The sequence below is a fragment of the Mesoplodon bidens genome, assembly GCF_964165515.1.
Source record: "Mesoplodon bidens genome assembly, chromosome: 11".
NCBI classification, from domain to species: domain Eukaryota; kingdom Metazoa; phylum Chordata; class Mammalia; order Artiodactyla; family Ziphiidae; genus Mesoplodon; species Mesoplodon bidens.
The window spans coordinates 85,926,005-85,938,971 of NC_138167.1; the positions used below are offsets into that span (position 1 = coordinate 85,926,005).

Genomic DNA, 12,967 nt, shown 5'->3' on the forward strand with positions numbered 1-12,967 from the left:
ATAGTTTATGCTATTATTATTATGCTATTAAGCTATTATTACCTTAATTTAGTGCCATCGTGTTCATAGATTAATAGTTTAGATGAGTTCCCTATAATGAAATGCAAAAGGTGACATTTAACGACTTAAAATTTATTCAATTCAAAAGACCATGCTTTATTCTGATATGGATACCTTTCCTACTTTAGGGATGTTATAATGTCATGTTTTCCCCAAAATGATAGTGACAGCAGATGATAAGGTAATTCTTTAAAAAACATCTTTGGCAAAATAAAAGATTTTCAACCTGTGTTGATCCCTACGTTTTACTAGTCTATGAAATAGAGAAAGAAGTTCTATTCCCTCACCCTATATAAATGTTTTTTTTTCTTCTTCTCTCCTTCTTTTTGGTTAAATAACACAATTACTCAAAAAGTCTACAGATTTGGATTTGTTAGTCTAAAGCAAACTGTTCTAGTAACATTTGAGCTGAGGGATGGGAATATAATGCCCAGCCCTTTGAGGACTCTAGTTAGTTGCCTGGTAGTTTCCTCTATAGAAAGTACTTTCTGAGCTCTTAAGCACTCCAAAGACCTGACATTTGTTACTAGCAAATTTATTTTGAAACCCAGGTTCATTTTCTGGATTGTTTTGACATATTTCCTAAGATTTTTTTTTTTTTTTAGTGCTTTGATTGAAAATTTTCTAGGTTTTAGAAATTAATTTGATAATTATTAAATTGCCTGATGATAATATACATAAGCTGGCTTATATAGATATATAAGCTTATATATATATAAAGATAAAGATATATGTATTTGAATGTTTACTTAGTGCTGGAGACAGTGCTAAATAATCTCTAGTTATTCCACGTAGTCTTCACAACAACCTTTATATTTTTTAGATTACAATGCAGAGAGGTTAAATAACTTGCCTAAGGACACAGAGTCAAGAGATGGGTTTGTAAATAGTTGGGAGCGCCCTGTAGTTTAGCATATCAACAAGATGAGAAAGTGCCTTTATAAACTCAAAAGCTGTCAAGAAACACCTCCTTGTTTCTTGGATGGGAAGAGCCTTACTAAACTTCTGGAAAAACATTACTAAACATATATATGTCTGGATTTGAGAACCATTAGCAATTAACGTTGTACACTATCTAAAGTTTACATTTAGGACCAATATTTATTTCCTTTTTTTTTTTTCCTCCTTGAGTACTCCCTAGATCCCCTTGGGGTAAAAGAGAAATATCTTAAATCCATTTGTCTCCTAAAGGAAAGTTTTAAAGTGGGAAACACACACATACAATAAAAAACAGGGGGAGGAAAAAAACTTCAAGAATATGTGAGTTAAACTTTCTGTTAACTCTACTCAGCTGAATTTCAGAAGCATTCAGAAAGGGTCCAGCTGCTGCCTGGGAAGGCAGTTAAAAGTAGTGGACATTTCAGGGCTTCCTTCCCTGGTGGCGCAGTGGTTGAGAGTCCGTCTGCCGATGCAGGGGACACGGGTTCGTGCCCCGGTCCGGGAAGATCCCACATGCCGCGGAGCGGCTAGGCCCGTGAGCCATGCCCTTTGAGCCTGCGCGTCCGGAGCCTATGCTCCGCAACAGGAGAGGCCACAACAGTGAGAGGCCCACATACCACACACACACACAAAAAAGTAGTGGACATTTCATAATGTGTGCAAATGTTAAATCATTACATAGTACACCTGAAACTAACATGATATATATCAAATATATTTCAATGAAAGAAAAAAAAAGTAGTGGAGAAAACATGAGCTGGGAGACAGGTCTGAGTTCATATCCTAGCATTTTGTTAACTTCATTATTTCTATTTTGTAGATAAGTCAATTTAAGCTCAGAATTAGTGGGAGTCCAAGTTGGAGACTAGGCTTGAAGGAGAAAAACTTTCACCTGATTTCTAATGTAATGCTCAAATGACTGATGATGTAAGGAAAATGAACAGAGCAGATGATTAAGGGTGGGTGGGGTTTAGAGGGATATCAGAAAATCTTGTTCTAGGGCTATGGTAATTTTAAAGATTTACTTGTTTCCCTATCTCCTTTTTGAGTAGTGAAAAAGGTTTCAGATCCCTAGTGAAGTAATTACCATGACGTTTATTTTTCAGCACAGTTATATCTGAAAAGTCCTAGAAGGAAACAAATGTACCTATTTCCCATTATTTTTGATGCATTGATGCATTTAATCAAAGAAAATAATTTCACAAGTCAATGCTTTTAAAGAATATATTTTTATTATCCTTTAAAGTATTTATTTCACATGTAACTACCTAATTACTGTGTATGAATGAAAAAGTAATCTAGAAGTTATTCTTTCAAGCCCCGTTTTACGTATTTCATTTAAACAATAAAATTTTTTCTCCTACTGCTTTATAGTAAATTCTACTTTTCCTTCATTTCTATACCCTTTGGCTCAGTACTGTGTTTTGCAATATTGATGACCAAGTAAGCTCAGGATATTTATTTCCATCTGGCAGAGTTCAGCTTCTGCCTCTTGTTTGCTTTCTCCATCTGCCCATCCAGCTCACCATCTTTTTTTTTTTCCTCCTCCTTAATGGAGTTCGGGTTAACCCTCTCACAGGCCTAATCCTTTTAGCAGGCTTGCGCCTTCGTATTTTTTTTTTCTTCCCTAGTTTTGCAAGTAGGACTTGAAGGAAACTTAAATGTCTGCGCCCAATTCTTTCACAACCTTCACATTTTACCTTTTTTTGTTTTTATAAAGAACAGCAGAACGCTAAGGCTCAGATAGTTACTTGGATTAGAAAAAAAGGACACAAGCTTCGGTTTTGCGCGTAAACGGTGTAAAATGCATTACATAGATTTTTTTTCTTTTTAAAGACTAAACTTATTACGGTTGCCATACTTTTCTTCAATAACAGGCTTTCTTATCAGTTTTAACCTGGATTCAGTAAGGTCTCCACTCTGACTCCTGAAGTTACTGAAACAACCACAAAGGGCTTACTAACCTTTTATTTATTTATTTTGCAATTAAACTTTGACAAAGGCATCCCCCAATCCTCCCTAAGGGTGGAGCATAAACGTCTCTGTGGCTGCACGTTTGCGAGGAGAACTCGGCTCCGGAGGCTGCAGGATGCCCCGCGAGAGCCGGTTCTCCCTCCTTTTCTCCGCACTCCCTGTATCCTCAGCACTTGTACCCGCATCCCACTGCCCCCGTACGCTCTTCCTGCCTCTGGAACCAGCCACATAGACTCGGCGTGGGGACGGGATGTAAACACCGAGTACAGCTAGCGGCCGGTGCCGTGCAGGCCGATCCGTGCCGCCGGCGCGGGTGTAGACAGCCTGAGCCGGGCGGCTTTTATCTGCACAGCATTAAGCCTCCTTGCAGGCGAGCCCGGGCAGCGCACTCCTTCAGAAGACGCGCTGGCGCGGCGCCTAGACTTGCTGAAGCAAGAAGGAGGAGCGAGGGCTGGGGGCGGGGCTTTCACACGCGCACCCTCGGTTTCCTCCGTCCCCCGCCACTGCTCCCCCTCCTCCGGCTGCCACTCGGGGGTTTATTTGTTTACAAGCGGATTACGTCAGCTCCTCCCTCTCTTCCCGGTCTATGGACCCGCCCCCTGGCCCCTTTTTCCCGCCCCCTCCGGCTCCGAATCTGCTTGCGTCAAAAGGTGCGATCTCCGAATTGGCTGGAGTCGGCCGTCACACTCCCGCCACGCCACTTCCTTTCCGCGGCGCTATAAAAAATGCTGCACGGCTGCTGCTTCTCTTTGCCGGTCCGAGCTGGAAATGCAACTGTTTGGGCCTTCGGAGGTTGCGGAGCTGGAGGCGGAGGCGGCTGGGGAGGTGCGAGCGATGTGACGAGGCCGCCGTCGCTCATCTCTTCCTCTCTCTTGCCGCCTCCTGCCTCGAAAATAACTTTTTTACTATAAAGAAAGGAGAAAAAAAGTAGCCGTCCGCCCCTCACGCCCTCTCTCCCTCTCAGCCCTCTGAACCTGTGAGGGAGCCCGGGGTGGCCGCTCCGCCGTCGGGGTCGCGCCGCCGAGCCCCGGCCGCCCCGGGCCGCCCCCGCCCGCCGCCCCCATGCATCCCTTCTACACCCGGGCCGCCACCATGATAGGCGAGATCGCCGCCGCCGTGTCCTTCATCTCCAAGTTCCTCCGCACCAAGGGGCTCACGAGCGAGCGACAGCTGCAGACCTTCAGCCAGAGCCTGCAGGAGCTGCTGGCAGGTGAGCGGGCCACGGCGGGAGGGCGAGGGGCGCCGTGGGACGACGCCGCACATCCCCGGGTCAAGCCGTCGGGGCCGCGCGAGTCTCGGTGGGGCCGCGCGAGTCTCGGTGGCCCCGCGCTCGGGTCCGGCCGCGGGACGGTTGCTGGCGCGCTGGGCGGCCGCTAACGGCGGGTCCCGGGGAGGGTTTGGGGGCTGGGCCGAGGGCGCTCCCTCCTCCCGCCACGGCTGGCAAACCGAGGGGAGAAGAAAATAGACGCACAACAAAGAAACTAAAGACGACCTAGTCTGGAGCTGTGGTCTTCGGACGGTCCGCGGGCTTGGGGGACAAAGGAGCCGCGGGGCTGGGGTTGGTTCGACGCCCCCTCTCTCCAATCCCGTCCAACCGTTGCGGGCTCGGCGGCCCGGCCCCGGGGTGGGAAAGCGCGCCGCTGCCCTGAAGCCAGCCCGGGACGGACGTGCCGTCTCCCCCCTCCTCCTACCCCTGCCCATTAATCATCGGATTTGTCACCGGTACAATTACAGCCCTGCCCAGAGCGTGGTTTAGGGTTGCTTGTTTTACTTCCCTTCGGGGTTAACAGTCTGGTGGCGCTTCTCTCCTCCAAAGCTATAAACCCCATTGTGTGCGTCTGGGGTGGGGTGGAGAAAGTAAACAGGCTCCCGGCTGGCGGAGGCTGCGCGCCTGATTCCCGTTTTGGCGGCTCAACCGGTTGGTTCCCGGAGATTGTTTTGTCCCGTACTACTGCTCTTTCTAAAACCCGGCCCGCGTTTCGCATCGCCGCGCACGCACAGCAGCGAACGCGATGCTGGGCATTTAAAAAAAGTTGATAGTTCGCATTTTCACTCCAAGGAGCCAGTGGAAGAAGGAAACTACGGCGGGAACCAGCAGGAACGGTGTCTAAGCATTGTTTTCTCTGTTCTTTTCTTCTATAGAACATTATAAACATCACTGGTTCCCAGAAAAGCCCTGCAAGGGATCAGGTTACCGCTGTATTCGCATCAACCATAAAATGGATCCTCTGATTGGACAGGCAGCACAGCGGATTGGACTGAGCAGTCAGGAGCTGTTCAGGCTTCTCCCAAGTGAACTCACACTCTGGGTTGATCCCTACGAAGTGTCCTACAGAATTGGAGAGGATGGCTCCATCTGTGTGCTGTACGAAGCCTCACCAGCAGGAGGTAGCACCCAAAACAGCGCCAACGTGCAAATGGTAGACAGCAGAATCAGCTGTAAGGAGGAACTTCTCTTGGGCAGAACAAGCCCTTCCAAAAACTACAATATGATGACTGTATCAGGTTAAGATATAGTCTATGGATGCATCACCTTATGATGGATGGATAAATTTGATTTTTGCTTTGGGTGGGCTCCTCTTGGGGATGGATTATGGAATTTAAACCATGTCACAGCTGTGAAGATCTGGCACAAGATAGAGTGGTAAAAAAAAATTTTTAAGTGACAGTGCCATAGTTTGGACAGTACCTTTCAATGATTTAATAGCCTGTGAGTCCAAGCAAATGATCACCTTATTTGCTAGGGAGTGAAGTCCTAAGGGTGGTTTCAGTTTTTCCCAGACACGATACCTAAATTTTTACATCAGTCCCTTTATCGCAAATCTGTATTTCAAAGAACCTTTCTCTGCAGTAGAACTTGCAGAGAAAATTTGCACTATGACACTTAAAGTTGTTATCCTTTTTGGCAGCTCAATAGGAAAGCTCAACATTTTAAACATGGTAGTACTGGAAATTTTATGACAAGATTTTTACCTAGCACTTAAATATGTATAAATGTACATAAGACAAATTAGTAAGCATGACCTGGGGAAATGGTCAGACCTTGTATTGTGTTTTTGGCCTTGAAAGTAGCAAGTGACCAGAATCTGCCTTGGCAACAGGCTTTAAAAAAGACCCTTAAAAGACACTGTCTCAACTGTGGTGTTAGCACCAGCCAGCTCTCTGTACATTTGCTAGCTTGTAGTTTTCTAAGACTGAGTAAACTTCTTATTTTTAGAAAGTGGAGGTCTGGTTTGTAACTTTCCTTGTACTTAATTGGGTAAAAGTCTTTTCCACAAACCACCATCTATTTTGTGAACTTTGTTAGTCACCTTTTATTTGGTAAATTATGAACTGGTGTAAATTTGTACAGTTCATGTATATTGATTGTGGCAAAGTTGTACAGATTTCTATATTTTGGATGAGAAATTTTTCTTCTCTCTATAATAAATTGTTTCTTATCTTGGCATTTTAATTAATCTCTTGTCATGATTACAGAGGTTCAGCTAAAAGAAATATTTCTCAGAAGACTTAGGTTCCGTAAGCCATGTGAATGTCAGTTGCACACTGGTCATGCTGAAAAACATTTGATAAGGAGTGAAGATGATCTGTGTATACATATTTAGGTGTTGGAGGATAAACACAGGGGTAACATGCTTTTTCAAAAGTTCTAAAGTGAAAACATGGACACATTCCCAGGCTCATGAAATGAGGATAAGAGACAAAGGTAACATCAACAAAAAAGAATGATACTCAAAGGATTACATTTCACTGCTTCCCTGTTGAAGTGAAGATATAAATGTTCTATTCTGGCCCACCTTTGAAAAACAATTATTTTGCCCCATGGATTCCTTGTTCGATTAGAAAACCCTGGGGCAGGTGACCCGTAGCCTTAACCACCAGGCTATGATCACTGCACAGAGATTGGTTGCTTTTTGCCTTTCGTCAGCTGCAAGATTTACATAAAAATCACTTAAGCTGGAATTCAACAAAAGGTATGTTTGAATTTTTATTCTGAAATTGAAATGCTGAGTTTTTGATTCGTCATTTTCAGACTTACTTCAGATAAGTACTAAGAACCTAAATGAAACAAATGAACGTTGAGTGCTGGAGTGTAGGTTACTCCACTACCCCATATGATAAAGCTTGTTTTTAATTCTTTGGCTGTAGGAAGACAACATGATTTTTCAGTGAAAATTAAAAATGGAAAATTTTGTTTTTCTCTACACAAGTAACGTATTAACATATAGTGGCTTTTGGGGGGTATTCATGTAAACATGTTCACACTGGAAATATGCAATCTAGGTTACTTGAAATCAGTAGTCCCAAATAAATTTGGAAATTGATTTCTCCCTGTAAGATTAAATTCTGATTTTGTAGCCACAGGAATACACAGCTAAACAAGCAGGTGTTTAGAATACAAAGGATGTTTGTGTACTTTATTGGCAGGCGGTCCTTGAGAGTTTGAATTATAACCACAACACATGGACTACCCTTGCCACTTATATAAATGGTTTTATTTTTCAGTCTGTTTGGAATCCTCCCCCCTCCTCCTCCAGTTTTTCAAACTTAAATTTACAATAAAACAACTGATAGTATGGTTTCGACACAGGTGCTAACTGCTACTATTTACCAACTGCATTTCATCTGGTAACTCCTTCAAAGCTAGGTAACTGATAAAGCTTTGCACACTGGGACCCAAGGCAAAGGATGACTTCCAGGCAGTTTAGGAATAGGTCAATATTTTAGTACCTAAAATTTTTTTTGCTCCGATGGGGAGTCACTCTTCAAGATTTTTGACATCGGACTTCTTGGTACTTTAAAGAAATTTGGTGGGAAGAGAACTTAATGAAAACATTTTATTTTAGAATTCAGGTGATTTCTGGCATGTAAGGAGCTGTTAGAGTTCCTCTTTAAAAGGCTTGCAAACATCTCAGACCTAGCATCCAGCTGTTTCCTGTGACTTTAACCTTAACATTCCCCAAACAATTGTCTCCAGGATAGTAGCTGTTTGATACATCTTTTTCATTGCTTCTGGGAATGTTTTGCGGAGCTATTTTGATAAAAGCATTTGAGTGTCTGCTGTATGCACAAGCAGGTGTGTGCCAGGCCTGCACACGTAGACATTTATTTATGTACACACCAGTGTGTTGTGTACTTCTTAAAAAAACTTTAATGGTAAAAGTTGAAGGGCTTTTTACACTGCCTGAGTTAAAAGATAGTTTCTTAGAGATCCTTTTAAGAAAGGGTGACTGCTTTCAATATCATTAGTTGCCACTGGCACCAGGGATTCATAGTTATTGGCAATAAAGTTTAGAAATAATTATTCTGAGTTTTAACAGGTAGTTTTAAAATTACTTCCTTTTCTCCAAATGTTAAGTACTGTCTTGGTCTATGATGCTGAATGAAGCAGGGCTTAAAGTGAATTGTATGGCAAGAGTTATCCTAGTTCATGCAGCATAATGTGGCTGTTTCCCTGCAGTCTGGAATGAGAATCACGTGTCCTTACCCTTAATTTCCAATATTTCTGTAATAATAGACTGGAAAGGCGACCAGAAAATTGCTTTCTGGTACTATTGCACAAATGATTTCCTTAAGTCACTATAACTCAAGTTGCAAATAATTTTGTTTTGTATAGGTGTTATAGATTACGGAATTGGCCTTCAAGTTAAGAGGAAGCAGTATTCCTGACTATTCTAGTGTTTAATGACTAAAGGTTTTCAGCCTCCCTTTAATCTTAGGAACAAATACATCTACTATTAGACATTTTCTTAGGTGATTTTTTTTTTCCCCCCTTAGGTGATTTTTAACATACCTGATACTCTCCTTCCTCTTTGCAGAAGAGATATAAGATAACTGAGACAGTCTTGTATATTGAAGTTTAAAGATATATCCTCTCCCCTTTGCAACTTTATTTCAGACGATGTGATAAGATGCTGTTGATAAGCTATATAGGGAGATTTTGTCCAAAGTTTTATATATACACAAGAGATTTCAAAAAGTGTATTTTGGATTGTCTGAAACGGTAGCTTTCGTACTTATCTGAAGGTATACAGACTGCAAATAGTTTAGTCTCTTCTCTCAGTCTCTGCAGTCGAACTTTTGTATATGGCTGCTGCCAAAATATAACAATGGTTTACTTTTCATGTTTGGAACATAACAGTATGAAAAAATCTTTTGTAGTGAAATAGTTTGTACTACTAACCAAACCCAAACCAAGCTGCTTCACTGAGTCCTTAAGTAATTTACATTAATACAAGTGGGCCAGAGGAATTCATATGCTGAGTTATTTCTGGTTATTTCTATAGATCTGTATATTTTCTTCTGAGAATAGCAGGAGGTGAAGGAAGATCGTTAAGCAAGATGTTAAGTTTGGTATTTTTGAGATGCTCCTAAACAAGTAAGCCTTATATTGTGTTAATAGTGAGGATTGACACCATTTCCTCAATGACAATTTGTGGAGTATATGACAGTTTTTTTGACTGCCATTTTAACTTGATTTACCAGTTTCTTTTGGCATTTTTCAGTGTGTCAAGCAGGAATAGAAAAATGGTAAGGCTTTCAGTCATAGTATTCTGAAAAAAAAATTTTTTTTAATGCTTTGTTGTCTCATAGTTGAATAATCTTACAAGGAATGTTTTGGAGTTCAACTTCTGACTTTTATATGAGCCTTTGCATGATAATTTGTCATTTTAGTGTTGGAGATGCAGTGATCTTTTGGGAATTCTGTAATAAAGTAATAATACTGAGGGAAGAACTGATTTGAGTCTAGGGTTGGATAAAAAGGGAAAGGATGGGGGAAATGAATAGTGGGAAACTTAGCTGACATGGAGGAATTTAAAGGTTTGGTAATAAAAAGGCATTTGCTATGGTCTTAGGTGTTTATCAAGAGAGGTTTGTGCAGCATGGTCTTTGGCAGAGAGTTTGGGAAATACTACTGTAGGGATTCTGTAATTCATGAATCTGGGACAAAGTCTACATTCAGTTTGTTTGTGAACAAGCAGGTCAAACTGGTAGTGAGGTTTATGGCACATACTAAGTGGAAACTGGGCTTGGGGGAGGAGTGGATGGGAAGCATAAATAAAGCATACTTCAGGGATTTTTAAAGAAATTCAAATAAGTGTTTAATGCCTTTTTCTCAGTGTTTTATAAAGGGAAAATATTTTTTTAAGCTGTTACAAACCGTTCGATGATTATCTTTCTGGTACCTTTAAGTTGTGAAGGCCATTTGTGACTACATTCCTGATGATAGAAGGATTAATTGAGTGTAGGCCAGACACCTAACATCACAAGAGAAGGGACCACAAGTCTGGGAAAAGCAGTGGAGTTAACTGCATTCCTGTATTTGGAGAATATTACTTCAGACACTAATTATTTAAAACTGTACATTGACAGAAGGCATGTTTACTCATGGATATACTTAAGTGTCTAGATAGGTCATCTCCAAAGTTATTTTATATCATTCTTTTAAAATATCATTGTGTGTGTTTTCATGTGTGTATGCAAAAGCACATGGTACATTTTTTAAACAAATGTATATGTATATATATATTGGGGATATACTAAACATTTTATTGACGGATACATGAACAGAAATGTTTAGAGACTATTTCTCTAGATTATCACTAAAGTAGATGAGTGTTTTTTCCTCTCAAGAATAAGTTGTGATTATTATGTTCTTTAAGTGATAAGTCTTAAAAGAAGCTGTTGTAGCAATCCAAAGAGGGTGGTCTTGTCTAATTTTCGCCTATCTGCTTGAGTCCTTAGTTGTAAAATCGAGACATCTTTTACAGCCAATATTTACCCAATATTAAGTGCTAATACCAATTCAAAATCCATGTCCTCCTATATATTATGTATTGCTACGTGTTGAAACTCACATTTTATGTTTTTAGAAATTTTCTTTTTAAATGTTAGGGCTCTTGTAACATTTCATTTATTTGCATGGCTGTAAAAGGAACTGACTTGATGTAGTTGTACGTCAGTGATTAGATTAGTTTTAGCAATTATAGTTTAGCCAGAAATCCCCTGTATCTTTTCCCTCTTCTTCTGAGCAATCCCTAAATGTTTAGGAAGGAAAGATGACTAACCAATTGGACTTTATTTGAGACGATTCTATATATGGGCATAAACCCAAAGTGATAATATGTGGCGGTTACGCTATAAGCAGGATTGAATGCATTTTCCAGTCTTGACTTATGGCAGTTTTGTCCCCTCACGTCAATCGACTAAATGGAGTTGTATTTCCTGTAAATTGCACTTGTGAGCCTTCAGGTTACCAATGTACATTTTTATTTGACCTTCCAACAACTGGGTGAGGTTGGCAGGTGGGTAGGTCAGTATTTTTTAATGTTTATTTTATGGATAGAAAGCTGAGGTTTAGGGAGTTTAATTTGCACCAAGGCTAAACAGTTAGTAAATGGTTAATTCATAATTTGAACTCAGGCCTTTCTGACCCCAGAATCCAAGCTGTTAACTCTTGGTATACTGTGGTGTATGATTGATTTACCTTGTCTTCACATTGTTAGAACATGCGTGTTTTAACTTCTCATTGCTAATTGACCATGACTGGTCATTTTCAGCCTAGAAATTCTTTTACTCTCCATTCCCAGGAAGCATAGAAAGGTCTTAAAACTAGGCTTCTTTCTTTAGGAGGCAGTTGGGATTTAGTATAAAGAATACTAGTCTTGGACTTGGAAGAGTGAGTAGGGACCCATGCCTGTACCAGCTCCCAGCTTGTGACTTCGGACAAGTCACTTAGCCTCTCTGAGCTCACTCACTTCATACGTAAAACTGGAGATAAAAACATGTCTGCTGTTAACGTCAAACATAGGAAAACACGTAGCAAGGAATGGCTGGATTCTTAGAAGGTGGATAGATACTCTATATCATGGAAGCAGATGAAGGTGGATTTCTTGGTTTCTTGAAAATTTGATGGTGTCACCTGATTGTGTTTGGAGTTTCTTGAAAGTCTGCTTTAGCCAATAACTGAGAGCTATATACTTGTGTTTTTGAAATAATATAGAAAGGAAAGTGAACTGCTCATCCCTTCCTCCCACTTTTAAGGGTGAGAATACAGATAATACAGATAACTCAGGCCTTGCATATTTAGTTTATAGACTTTCCCTTAACTCTGTGGTTTTCAGAGCTACATTCTCAGCAGAGGGGTGTGGGGGGGTGGGAATTCTTCAGATCTTTTATCTGTATTGAAGACACTTTAAATTGGGACAGGGAGTGACATTACCAAATGTGTATAGTGTATGGAAATGCAGCCCCATACAATGCACATTTGCATCCATTATCATCTTTAATCCTCACAACTCTTTGCTATATAAAATAAGTTGACTTTTCCCAGGGTTTGCAGTCCTTCCAGCCATATGTATTTGGCATGTTTTTGCAAGAGAGTTTCAAACAGAACTCAGGGGTTCCCAATCTTCTTAATCTAGAGTGGTTTGAGTCCTTCCTTTACTGCAAAGAAAAGCAGTCTTTTTATAAGTTATCAGTTTGGGTTTGAGTTTCTTCTTGTGATGTAACCTGATGCGACGTTTGCTTGAATCACTAATAATGTAATTGATTTCTTCTAGTCAGTCATAAGTGACTCAGTGACCACGGGTTCTTTTTGGTTTAAACTCAAGTCCCTTTTTCTAAGTGAAGATGTCTTCATTGAATAGCTTGGTGCTAGGTTGTATAAAATTGCATAGCTCTATGAAGCACGCACTCAGCCAGCAGAGCTTCTTGCTAATTTATTTTGCAATAGTATATAGGAAACAAAAGGCCTCAAGAGACTTATAGGCAAAATTCCTTTACCCTTTCAGAAGTCTTGCATCTTAAAGCCCCTGTGCAGTTCAGGCCCGGCTTGGAGTTCTGTGTAGCTTTATAAATTAGTCAGTGTGTTCCTATAGTGCCTAAGATTGTGATGTAAGAATAATTGTGATGTCAGAATAAGAATAACCTAATTGAAACAAGCTTTGGGTGGCCAGTGTTGTCAGAACAGTTATCCCTTGAGACAGTGGTT

General features: G+C 40.9%; 1 protein-coding gene across 1 annotated transcript; it reads left to right on the forward strand.

Annotated features, from left to right (window-relative positions):
* The first annotated feature begins 3,705 nt into the window (after window positions 1-3,705).
* BTG1 (BTG anti-proliferation factor 1) lies at window positions 3,706-6,427 on the forward strand. Its single transcript, XM_081248281.1, has 2 exons — window positions 3,706-4,183; window positions 5,116-6,427. Exons 1-2 carry the CDS (start codon window positions 4,036-4,038, stop codon window positions 5,481-5,483), a joined length of 516 nt encoding a protein of 171 aa, XP_081104407.1. The 5' UTR covers window positions 3,706-4,035; the 3' UTR covers window positions 5,484-6,427.
* Window positions 6,428-12,967: the final 6,540 nt, after the last annotated feature.

Bases quoted from the DNA above. Each gene is read 5' to 3' on its own strand.
- BTG1 (XM_081248281.1), top strand. From the start codon at position 4,036: ATGCATCCCTTCTACACCCGGGCCGCCACCATGATAGGCGAGATCGCC. The intron at 4,184-5,115 runs GTGAGCGGGCCA...TTTCTTCTATAG, and splicing joins CCTGCAGGAGCTGCTGGCAG to AACATTATAAACATCACTGG.